The sequence below is a fragment of the Neofelis nebulosa genome, chromosome 3 (genome assembly GCF_028018385.1).
Source record: "Neofelis nebulosa isolate mNeoNeb1 chromosome 3, mNeoNeb1.pri, whole genome shotgun sequence".
Classification (NCBI taxonomy): Eukaryota; Metazoa; Chordata; class Mammalia; order Carnivora; family Felidae; genus Neofelis; species Neofelis nebulosa.
Window position 1 is genome coordinate 147,530,572 of NC_080784.1, and position 12,478 is coordinate 147,543,049.

Below are 12,478 nucleotides of genomic sequence, written 5' to 3' on the forward strand. Positions count from 1 at the left end.
TTTAAAAGAAGGACGTGTGAATAATGACATTCCTTCCCAGGTAGTGTCATTTCTTAGGGACCCTTCACCTGTAATCTGGGCACAGAGTCGAGGTTAGAGTCAGTCCAATTCAGTGGGTAATGTCAATTCACTTCTCACGATGTGTGTCAGGGAGCAAAGGAGTGTTCCTATCAGCTGCCCCTAAGAAAGAAAGTAAACACTCCCAACATGCACTGAGGTAAAGGGAGTGGCTCAGGTTTCTTACACGTCCCTGCTCTGGCGAAAAGGGGTAATAATTAACAGCTCCTGGGGCTCGATGATCCTGCGGAGGGCACTGCCAGGTGCAGGGCTGAGCAGCACGGGGCGTCGGGTCGCCCCTCCTCCACACTTGGCTCCGACCTCCAGGACAGGTGAGAGAGCCCTGCCTTTCCAAAGGACGCTCGGAATTGGTGAATCTGTGACTGAGCAGGGGAACAAACTCTCCGGAGCAAGTTCAGCTCAACAACTCAGGTAAAAAGCCTTCTCCTGGTAAAAAGCCTTCTCCTGGTGTGAATAACAGGTGACATATGGGCCTGGGGAAAAGAACCCCTCTAATCCACCCCCCGCCCCAGGTCAGGTTGAGGACACGTTATTAGAAAGCGGCATCCACGGGCAGCCAAGTTGAATGTAGGCATGCATCAGACCAGTTGAAACTCAAACATTGCTTTTCCTTTTTGATCGTTTTCAGAATACCCTTTCCTGACGCAGGTAAGCATGTGGGGAGGAGGGAAAGGCACGAACTGAAGTGTGGCCACTGAAGCCCTTCTCCCTTTCCTCAAGGGAAATAGCTCAAAGAGCGCTTTATCTGGAATTGCACTTAACCCTCACATCCCCCTTTCTGTTGAATCAGCGGACTTGAAAGGTCCTTTTAAGTGAGGGTTCCGCTAAACTTTCCGCTCAGAAACTACAGAGCTACAGAGACATATCCCTCCAAAAATTGGAAACGATTTCTGCTATAATTTAAGAGTTCACCAAACAATGAATGAATGAATAAGCATAATTAAATGGGAGCCCATGAGTTAAGGATACAAGTTCTGAAGCAGGAGAGCCATAAGTTCAAATCCTGGCTTTGCCACTTTATTAGTTTGTCCTGTAGCAAGTACTTAACCTAGCCAAGCCTCAGTTTGTCATCTGTAAAACAAGCCCCATAACAGGATATGCCAATGGGGCTTTGATGGGAATTAAACACTTAGCAAGCATCCTATAAGTGGTACCTCCAGTTAGGATTAAGAAATTAGCAGTTCTGCCAAAAGGGCCAGATCAGGGAGGGTGAGCTAAGCTGGGGAGACCAGACAGTGTGGAGGTGGTAAAGATTAACTGGTTTCCAGAGAATGGGTCTCGGACACATGAGTGGATGGCCAGTGGGCAAAGAACTACCTCTATGAACAGCAATGAAATCATCTGGCTTCTTGCTCCTTTTCAAATAGTGTACATAGTGGCAAATTCAAAATTATCTGCTACTCAATCACTTTTGCTTTGGAAAAGTCACGTTCATTTTAACTGTTATTTCTAAGCAGAAAATATAATTTTGTAGTAGGAGACTTACACACAACCCCAGATTGTGCAACCTGTGACATTTAGTTTTATAAGACAGATAACCCTTGAATGACTTTGATAAAATAGACCATGGTAGCACCCATATTGGATTGTTTGTATTGAAGTGATATAGACTTTTGTTTGTGTTTATGGACGAGAAGCATACAAGAACAATACCTGTGTTTGTTGGTCTTCACCTCTGAACTTAAATTACAGGGAAGTGACCTTTATGAAATTTTATTTAAAGGGCACTTTTGTTAATGTTGCTGTTAGTTTTATATTAATGTTGATAATTTCGAGAAGGGGACAAACTTAGAAGTTGCAACTAGCAACGTATTTTCATTGATGACATTTTATATTTTCATTACATTAATATACATTTAAATGGTTTGCAGTTGATCCCAGCTTAATATCATCATTGTTTTGATGGATTCTTGTTTCAAACTGCAGATTTGAGATTCTCCAATGTACTTATAATTGGATATTCGCTAGAATTCTAAACCCAACCAAACTGAACTTTACTATGTTATTGTCCTCTGGGTCTTAATTGTGTTAGTGTTTATAGCTAAAAGCTTATAAAATATTCTGACCCATTTAGAATATAACTTTATGCCAAATAGATATGGTTGGAACTTCTTAAACCAAATTATTTGATTTAATATTTTGTGATGTTGTATGTTTAAACAAACAGTAACCCCAACTGAGATAAATCTACTTAACTGTACTTGAGATTAATATGAGATTAATTTATTTAACCACATAACTAGATTAAGTCTTCCTAGTTAAACTCTATTTTAGTGTACATATGTTCCTCTATTATCTCCAATATGAATAACATTTTAAGATGTACTATTAAATGTATTGGTCCATCGAGAGAGTGAGAAATAACCAGCAATGACTAAGAAAAAATGAACTTTCCCAATTATATGGAAGATAGTGTAACACATATGTAATATTTTTTAGCATGTAATTCAAAGTTTCATATTTGATACTTGTTTTCACTTTTCCTAAAATAAGAAGCACCCTATTTCACTGAAATGGAAATCTAGTCCTAATAGTCAATTTACTTATACAGATTCATTGAAGGTAGGGAATTTAGGATTTTTAGAGATACAGGAGCTTCCTATAAAAGTTTAGATTTGGGGGATGCCTGGCTGGTTCATTCGGTTAAGCGTCTGACTCTTGGTTTCGGTGTAGGTCATGATCTCATGATTCATGGGATCGAGCCCCATGTTGGGCTCCATGCTGACTGTGTGGAGCTTGATTGGGATTCTTTCTCTCTCTCTGCCCCTCCTCAGCTTGCTCTCTCTCTCTCTTCCTCTCTCTCTCTTTCTCAAAAAAATAAACATTAAAAAACATTAAAAATAAAGAAGATAAATGTTTACATTTTTATCTTGCCATTTACAATGGTATGGATGGAACTAGGAGGTATAATGCTAAATAAAATAAGTCCATCAGAGAAAGACAAATACCATGTGATTTCAGTCATATGTGGAATTTAAGAAACAAAACAAATGAGCAAAGGAAAAAAAAATAGAGGGAGAAACCAAGAAACAGACTCTTAACTACAGAGGACAAACTGCTGGTGACCGGAGGGGTGGGGGGTGGTGGGATGGGGGAATCGGTGGTAGGGATGAAGGAGAGCACTTGTCATGATGAGCCCTGGGTGATGTATAGAAGTGGTGAATCACTATATTGTACACTGGAAACTAATATTACACTGTATGTTAGCTAACTGGAATTATGATTTTTTTTAAGTTTAGATTAAAAAAATTTTTTTTTCAAATATAAGTCAATCAAAGATACAACCTCTGAGAAAGAACTTCTGAATATTCTCTCTTTGCCCTAAGGTCTAGAGTTAGAGAAGGTTGGGTTTTGTTGCAGAAATTCATCTGTGTCTTTCAAAGCTATCAGATACGGTGATTATATCACTTCATAACATCATTTCAAATTGCAGACTAATGTCACTGCTTTCAGTAGTGGAACGTGACGATGTCTCCCTTTTAAGTGATGACAGTGTAATCTTAATCACCTAAAGGACCACTTCCCTGTCACCATCCCAGAACCCAGTAAATGGGGTTCAAGAATAGAAAGTGCTCACTCTGCAGCCAACATACAAATAAGAACAAGAACAATGATTCACCGTCCCTGTGAAGTCAAGCTTAGAATTTCCTCTTGGAAACTAGATGAAGCAGAGAATCCTTGAGTGGTACCACAGCAGCAGTTCCAGAACATGCCTTTGGCAGACTGAGCAGCTGCCTTCCAGACTGAGTGGTGGCAAGATGCCTTGAGTCCTGAAGTGGCTGAAAACCCATGTGCTTCTGTTACAGTTCCTGTGCCTTGAGGGAGCTCTGGGGACAGTCAAGCCAGTGCATTAATGTCCTGTCAATATGGAATAGAATATTAAAGGTTGGCATTTCAAATGAGATTCCACTGGGACTGACAGGAATGGTATATTCACATAGAAGCCTGGGTGTTTTTTATCCATACCCTGTTGAGTCCCGTCTTATATTCAAGCATTATGATACATTGTTATGCATCTCAAAACAAGCATTTCTTAACTGTAATAAATATCACTTAATAAAGTGATAGTTTTTATATGCCAGCTTCTCACTTTTGCCATCTTTGCAAATGAGGCAAATTCTTTAGAAAGATAGAGCCGGATATTTCCCAGAAACCACACTTCTCTGGACTCTTGTACTGTTTTGCTAAGAACTGGATAATGGATAGAATTATAGATTTTTTTTCTCATTTCCTTGAAGTCATATAATTGTATATAGATCTGTTCTTCTGAACTTTAAGGTTCCTGGTCAGAGTTTAGAGAAAAAACTTTATTTTGGAACTGAATACATATTTGTAACTTTCCATTGCTTTTTCTGGCCAAAACAATGATTAAAAAAAAAAAAAAAACCTTCATGTTTACTGCCCTGAGTATAATCTTACTTCATAATTTAAATACACATTTGCTATTCCAATGTGTTACTTTCCATTCTTTTTTTTTTCTTAGTAACTTTTATGGTGTGTGTTATGTAAGATATGTTCCTTGTATATGATTTAGAAAGAACATATGAAATCAAAAAGAAAATAATTATCATTCATGATTTCATAGCTTACAGCTTTATAGTTAATATTTTAATATGTCTCCCTATATATTGCATATATTCATTCTTTTATATATGTTTTTACCTACATACTTGCATATATACACTCACTCTAGAAGGTACAAAAACGAAATAATCCATAATCTTGTTCTAAAGGAATAGTCAAATTAACTAAAGTAAAATTTAGTTAGAGAAAGCAGTAAGTAATTAGAAAGCTGCAGATATTTTGCTGTGTAATTTCAGAGGCAGGAAAAATATCCTTTGGCTGGGGAATGTTGGGAAGTTAGCACCTATATTCTTTTAGTTCATTGTAAAATTCTGACTGTTCGGCACCTCATGCACCAGTGATCCCAGGAATAAGGGGCTATGGACACAGATGTAGGCTAGGCTTCCTGTGCCTAGCACAGGGGCAAGCCCAGAGAGGGAACTCCTGAAATATTTGTTTACTATACAAAGGAGTGAATCAAATTTTCCACTTGTTAAACAAGTGGCCATTTAATCCATGATAGGCCACAGGAAGGTACTTTAAGTGACTGGCCCATTTGAGTTCATTGGGGCTGAGATTCACCTCCCATCCTCTGGCCTCCTTCTGGTACCTGGCCAATCCAGGCAAGCACATGTCTTGGCGGGGTACAGGCAGGATACAGGCAGGATACAGAGCAGGTGGAGGCAAAGCACAGGTGCTCTCTGATGCTCCCAGGTCTCACTGTGGCCTGTGAGCTGGTGCTGTCTGATCCTGCCTTCTCAGGCTCCTGATCTTGTCTGCTTGCTTAGACCTTGCTTGTCTGCTTTGCTTTGCTTTCTCAGTCTCTGCCCTTCCCTGTCGAGCCACCTAGGCCCATCTGAGCTTAGACCCATCTAGTATTTCCAGGACTGTTTATTTCTCCAGGACTTGATTGCTAACCTAATTTCCTGTCTCGTGAGCTCCATCCTATCTGGACAAAATGAAAAAATAAGTAACCAAACTTATTCAATAATAATCTTATTTCATACACAAAGTCAATAAACTCTGGCCCGAGGACCAGATAGCTTGTGTGATTCACTCTCCCAGTAAAGTACATAGATTTGTAACAACTACCTTCCTCCTCAAGGCATAGTTTATTATGCCCTACCAAGCAAATTGTGAATGTCCAACATGAGACCTCTAAGCTTCTAGAATTATCATTTTTCTTTTTTTCATAAATCCTCATCTCTGCTAATCATGACCTCTCTTATCTTGCTCTTAAGGTTTTTGAGATAAGTAGCTCAGATCCTTAAATCTACCCAGTCTCTATAATTTAGGAGATATTCACAAATGTCCTACCAGGTTTTAAATTACTATGAGTCATAGTTAATGGGATTGGAGAGGGGAAACTGTTTGAATTCACAGATCTATTTCTCACCTTGGCAATTAATAATAAAATGAGACTTTTACCTTTTGGGTATTTAGACTGTTTGAATATTTTGTTGAGCCAATTTTTAGATTCAGATATGGCCAATATGATTCCTATTTAATTAGCATATATTGCCAATGAACAAAAATTTTATCCTGTTTTTTCCCCCCATAAATTCCATTTAATTGTCTTCCTTCCTAAGGTCAGAGAATAATGTAAGTGCTTTTGAAATCCTTTAATCACACCTGAAATCTTCTGATTGGCTTTAGCATACCTCACCAGTTTGACAATATAATTCCACAGCAATTGTTTGGTATCTTTAATGACACCTTAGCTATTTTCGTATAAATACAAATAGGAAGCCAACCAGGAAGTTCCTGCAGTGATTTTCAGCCCATCACTGTCAATGTCACTTTGTGATTATAAGAAACTTCCACTGGTGATTCTTCAGTTCAATATATACCCAACTTCTAATCTCAGCAAAGCTATCATGTTAACTATGAGGTCAAGAAAGATTTACAAATACCAATTAATCAGGCCATATCTGCAATTCTACATTTAGTCAGTCACTCAGCAAATATGAATTGAATTCCTTGCATGTTCCAGGCAAAATTCTAAGAGCTGGGTGTATACAGATAAATACAAAAAGCCCTGATCCAAAGAAGTTCATGTTGTGGTTGGGGAAGACAGATAAGTAAATAAATAAGATCCTTTCAATTACTGTTACATACCTAAATGGAAATCATGTGGTAGTGGCTGACTGAGAATTGCTTAGGGAAAGCCTCTGAATGAAGAGATAAACTTGGCCCATGATCAGCATGATGGAAAACAGATGTGGAAGTCTAAGAGCAGGGTGTTCTAAGTAGGAGGAGTAGCAAGTATAAATCCCCAAGACGGGAATGAGCTTAGGGAGTGATGGAAAATCAGCAAAAAGGCCAATGTAGACAAAAGGTAATCAATGAGGAAAGTAATGAAGGGAATGAACACTGAAGAGATTGATGGGATGCTGTGGGTAATCGTAAGGAAGCTATATTTTATTCTATCTCATTCTTGGAAGTCATTGCAAGTTTTTAATCATCAGATGATGAGATTTATTTCAGTCTTTAAAAAGAATAAATAAAATAAAAATAAATAAGAAATAAATACAATAAATAAAATTATCATCCTAGCTTCTGTGTGGAGAATGGAAGACTAGTCACTGGTGGATGCTGGGAAACTAGCCATGAGGCTGTTGCAGAAATTCAGGAGTTAAGGTGGTGATGATGATGATGGCTTGACTCAGGGTGGTAGCATTGGAAATAGAAGCTTTTGAGTTCAGGTGATATGTTGGAGGTACAATTAGTAGGATTTACTTTTGAATTAGAATCTCATTCTAATGAAAGAGGAAAAGATAAAACTGAGTCTTAGTTATGGTGCCAAATTGGGTAGATGGGAAAGAATTGTCAGGGAGGGAATTCTGGAGACTGAAGAAAGTCCATGGTCCTGTCTGGGCCATTTGTATGGAGATATCTTCTAGACTTCCAAGCACAGATTAAGTAGGTAGTGACATGGGTCTGGAGCTCAGAAGGGAAGTTGGGTTAGAGATGGATTCGATTATCTGGAAGAAAGTGTAGACAGAGAAGAGGACACGGGAGAGGATAGGTTAGTAGAATTAACCAGCATTCTGTGATTGTGCAGAGGAGTCTGGACAGGAGACTAAAATGTGGAGTCCCGTGAAATAGCAAAGAAACAAGGCAAGGTTGTTGTGGTTGCTGCTTTGTCCCAAAAGCCTCAAGAAAAAAAAAAGGGGGGGGGTAGTTCAAAAGCAGGAAACAATCAACCTTGTCAAATGCTGCTCAGAGAGAAAATGAACCACTTGTCAAGATATAGGCCATTGGAACATGGGAGGAGAGGTGCAGGGAGGGGTAAGTTAAAAGAATAAATGGTAAATAATAGATATCCAGGAGAAGACAGTGTTTGGACGATGAGGTTACCACTAGGGGATTCTCAGTAGGGAGCAACAATAACCTTTTTTGTGGGTGATTCAAATGATAGCATCTAGAGGCAAAACTCAGGGTTTAGAAGCAAGAGCAAGGGCTATATAACGAAACAGCCCAGACCAAATCCTATGAATGAGTAACTGGGATCTGTTGGGCTCTTGGAACGTGCTGTATCTTTCTCGCAAGGCAGCCTAAAATACCCATGTAACTTCTGACTTACAGAGTTGATTTGCCTGATGGCTAAGCTTTTGTCCCTTCCATCACAAGTCCTCCAAGAGACCCCCTTCCAATGATGAGCTGTCAAAGAAGATGACATCCCCAACTAGAGGAACACTGTTCTTTCAGCAAGAAGATAGGAGTAGAAAAGGTATAAATCAAGAGAAATGATACAAGGTGAAAAGCAGAAAATGGCATCAGAGCAGTGCAGATAAGAGACTATGGAGAGACTTGATAAGTCCCACTTGAGCAGAGACTAGGAAGAAGCAAAAATCTGAACATCAACTTGTGGTGATGAGGGCCCTCTCGTGTGAGGTAACTAACTGGTGACAAGAGACTCAATGGCTTGAGAGCCATTGGACCAGTAGGCCTGGTATTTGAGAAAAATCTTCAATTTTAAGTTTAGAAGAGTAGATGGTTTGGTGGAATTGCAGAAAACCTGAATGTCAGGTTAGGAGACCTGGACTGTATTTGCTAAGAATGAAATCCCAGGAAAGTTTGTGAACAAGAAGATGATGTGATGGTCCAGATAGTAAAAACATAAAGGGGAATTAGTCAGGTGTTCAGCTTAGAGACTATTACAATGTTCCCAGTGAGATGTGCTCATAGCTTTCAAATAGATTATATATTTTCAAATAATGTGCTATAATGCATCAGGGAATTTGTGAACATAGCTTTCCTTTTTTTTTTTCTTCTTTTCTTTTCTTTTCTTTTTTTCTTTTTTCTTTGTTTTGGGCAGTGGGTGGGAGGATTGCTATTATCCTGGAGAAAGATAATATGAAATACCTTCCAAACACCTTACTCCAACCAAATTAAGCTAACTTGGAAGTAAAAGAAGGAAGTCCCTACCCCTCTTTTTTTTTTTTTTTTTTTTTAATAAAAATTGAACTTTTCTCTCTAGCCTAGCCTTTTATCCTGGCTATATCCCCTATGATTCTATAGGCTTGAAGCAATAGTAATTAAATATGTAATTTCTGCAAAATGGAATGACTGGAAAACATTATATTTAAAATCTCTGGTCACACCCGAATGCCATTTAGATGAAGACATAAAGGAGGATGTTATTCACATCTGACCACGGTTTCCAAAGCCTGAAGGAAACTTGAAGGATGTTACATCACACTTAATCAACACTTGCGAGTCAGAGCTTGATTTTAGATGCCTGGAAACTTAAAATTGTGTTTGCAGGACTGGGGCACAGTTCAGTCAATTTGGGTTGAGTGGCTGTAATAGAAGAAATGTATTCCCTTGCGCAGAACCATATAGGAGAGAACTCATTCTAGAAATACTCCAAAAACAGACTTACCAAACTGGCCAATCCTTCCTTGCCTTGGACCACTGATTCTGTAGTTTTTTAGTTTACTTGGTACATTTTCCTCTTTTCTGCACATCTCCAAACATTGATCCAGGATTTCTTTTCTACTTTAACTATCTTGTCTTCCCATGTTGCCAAAATAATTTCAATGATTATAAAATGCTTTTGGTGGGGCAGGGGGATTATAGAAGCCTTTGGGACTTTAGTATCTTCTTAAAGAGAATAACACTGAGCTGCCAAGTAAGCAGAACTTTAAAACTGAAAATTTTTTTCCACAAGTTTCTGGAAATTTCCTTGAAAATGTAATAAGAGCAAGACATCTAAATTTTTTTCATAAATTTCTGGAAATTTTACTAGAAACTGTAAAACCAGCAAGGCTTCAGAAACTATTATTCCAGACAGTCAAAGTTCCTCATGTAGCTTCTTCTTTTTTTTTTTCTTTTTTATACTTCTCAATAAAAGTAAGATCTGAACCAAAAAAACAGCAGTTTCAAACACCCCAAGCACACCTGTGCATTTATAGAGCGAGCAGGAACATAACTTTTGAATCACTAAAACCTGGTAGTACCAGAACTGTGGATAAATCGAAAAATGAAAAAAATCCTTAGAGTGCGTTCCAAATCAAATACTAAAAATTCAGAAGTAGAATTCCTGACAGGAGTTATGCCAAATTTAACCATACGGGATACATTCATTACCAGGAGCATAGCTAATACAGCCATCAACTGTAAAGTGATCATCAGCACAATTTTGACCCGGGGTTTCACTTACAAATTTGCAAATCATTTGCATTTAACATGGGCCAACATTGCGGTTTGTATTGTGCTTTCTTAGAAATATCTCTCTATCCTGTTGGCCTTTCTCTCTCCCTATTTCTCCATTCCATAGTTGTCAATCTCTCAAGTTGATTACCAAGGGGAAGACTGGAAGTGAAGTTATATACTTCTGGCCCATCTAGTATTTCTTCATATGCCCTCTTTATCATCTTTATTCAGAGACTGTTAAAATTAAATTATACATTCCTCTTCCTTTACTACTTATTTTCCCTAAGAACATGAAGAATATAATTTTCAATTTCAAATGAGAAATATATCATGAGAGATAAAATGAATTTTTCTCAGAAGCACATATGGATAACAAAAACAGGAAAACACCTAAACATCTTAAAACTTATAAAGGTCAAGTGGGGGCAAGAGCAGAGAAAACAAGACATTATTACTTGTTGTCAAGCAAGTCACTTTGTGAAAAGTCATGAAAAGGTGGTTTACAGGATGCCATTTAGAAACTCACTCAAAATGTGTTATAGTTAAAACGCTGAACTGAGCCTACTTTCTAACAATTGAAATTTTGGAGGGCATCTCACTTATCCTCAATAGTAATTCTCTTAGAAAAAAAAATATCTTTGAAAAGAATCTTGGAATGGGCCAACTAATAGAAAATCAAAGATTGGAATTTGTATAACCTTTCCAAAATGCAAAAACAATGTTGGTGAAAAGAAAAAAAATTAGAGGCCTTCAAGATTCAGACTTTGTTTCAAATTATGTGTCCCACTACTTACCAAGTGTTGGAAATAGAGGTAATAACATCCACACCCTGCTGGGACGGTCTGAGGATTGAGTAAGATAACATCTGGAAAGTGGCTCACAGACAGAGTATAAGATCTGTGGCACATGGTAAAAAAAAAAAAAAAAAAAAAAAATCTTTCTCTTTCCTTCCCTTCCCAACCCTCATGCCCATAGAAGAAACACTACTTAAAAACTTGTCCCAAATACTTTTACTCACTGGGGACAAAGCAAAACATTTCAATTTAAGTCAGAAACTAATTTATGAATGCATCACAGGAGTATACCATTAATGTTATCCTCACGTCTTAGGGTATCCTCAGATGATCTCAAAAAAGGAGAAAAGTTGAATATGATGGCTCACCAGTGCTCTTCCTGGATCTTCATCAATGAGAGGACATTCATTACCAGGTAATTATATGCCTGTATGTGTTATCCTACTCAGCAATCATTGGTGGATTAAGCCCCAGGACTTTGTCATTCTAAGCATGATGAATGAACCACAAAATCAATACGAATCAACAGTGCAGTCAGTGAGTACTAGTCCTAAAGACTGCTAACCCATAACCTTTCATGGAACAATCACTCATATTTTATAAATAGTGGTCTAATTTCGCTATAGTTGGCAGAATTCTCAGGAGCAGCCTTAACTAACAGATCTAAGTCTCCTCATAAATTGGATATCCAAAGAATTGGTCCAGGGGCTCAAAACAGGCCTTCCCATCCTCTTCTCTCCCTCCCTTACTCCTTAGGACACACTTCATTTTCACTGTGTCCCTCTTGATGTTAGGTTATGCAATATATAGAACATCCACAGTGGTTTTCTTATACACAGCAAATAGCATCTTATATTGGTTTGGGAATAACTGAGCAGGAATTTGAAAACTCTAAGAGTAAAGCTGAGCACTGAACTGGCTGAGTTGGAGCAAAAGCAGATGAGAAAAAAAGACGGGGAAAAACACACACACACACACACACACACACACGTGCACAATTGGCCCTGAAACATGACCCATGTCTCACTGGGAAGAGAAACAAAGCCAAACAAATGATAGGAGGTGGTGGGTATAAATTGATGCTGGATCGGGCCACAGGAAAGCAGAGAGAACAAACATGGTCAACAATGGAATTAAAGTCAGAACGGAGGATAAACATGAAATATAAGAGGTGGGAAGAAGGTGTGAAGTAAAAGACAGTGGATTCATCTATTCATTCCTCAAGTATGTATTAACTGCTTCCCAAAGACAGGTATTCTGGACCCTGAGCATTCAGCAATGGCCCGAACAAAACCTTTAGCCTTGTTGGGTGGCCTCCTCAAAGGGGGATGCAGTTGCTGTGTAAGATAAATGACTAACAACATATATATTATTAGACACTG

At 38.3% G+C, this 12,478-nt stretch overlaps 1 protein-coding gene across 3 annotated transcripts in view; it reads left to right on the forward strand.

Moving 5' to 3' along the window:
- Positions 1 to 260: 260 nt before the first annotated feature.
- RASSF6 (Ras association domain family member 6) overlaps positions 261 to 12,478 on the forward strand; it is a 49,370-nt gene continuing 37,152 nt past the window's right edge. Inside the window, exons 1-2 of one of the 3 annotated variants that reach the window (XM_058722296.1) lie at positions 266 to 489; positions 11,413 to 11,511. In XM_058722296.1, coding sequence (XP_058578279.1) covers positions 296 to 489; positions 11,413 to 11,511 — 293 coding nt within the window. In that variant the 5' untranslated portion in view covers positions 266 to 295. Of the gene's footprint in view, positions 490 to 11,407; positions 11,512 to 12,478 lie in introns of those variants that run through there. The other 2 variants (XM_058722297.1, XM_058722298.1) reach the window with 2 other exon arrangements.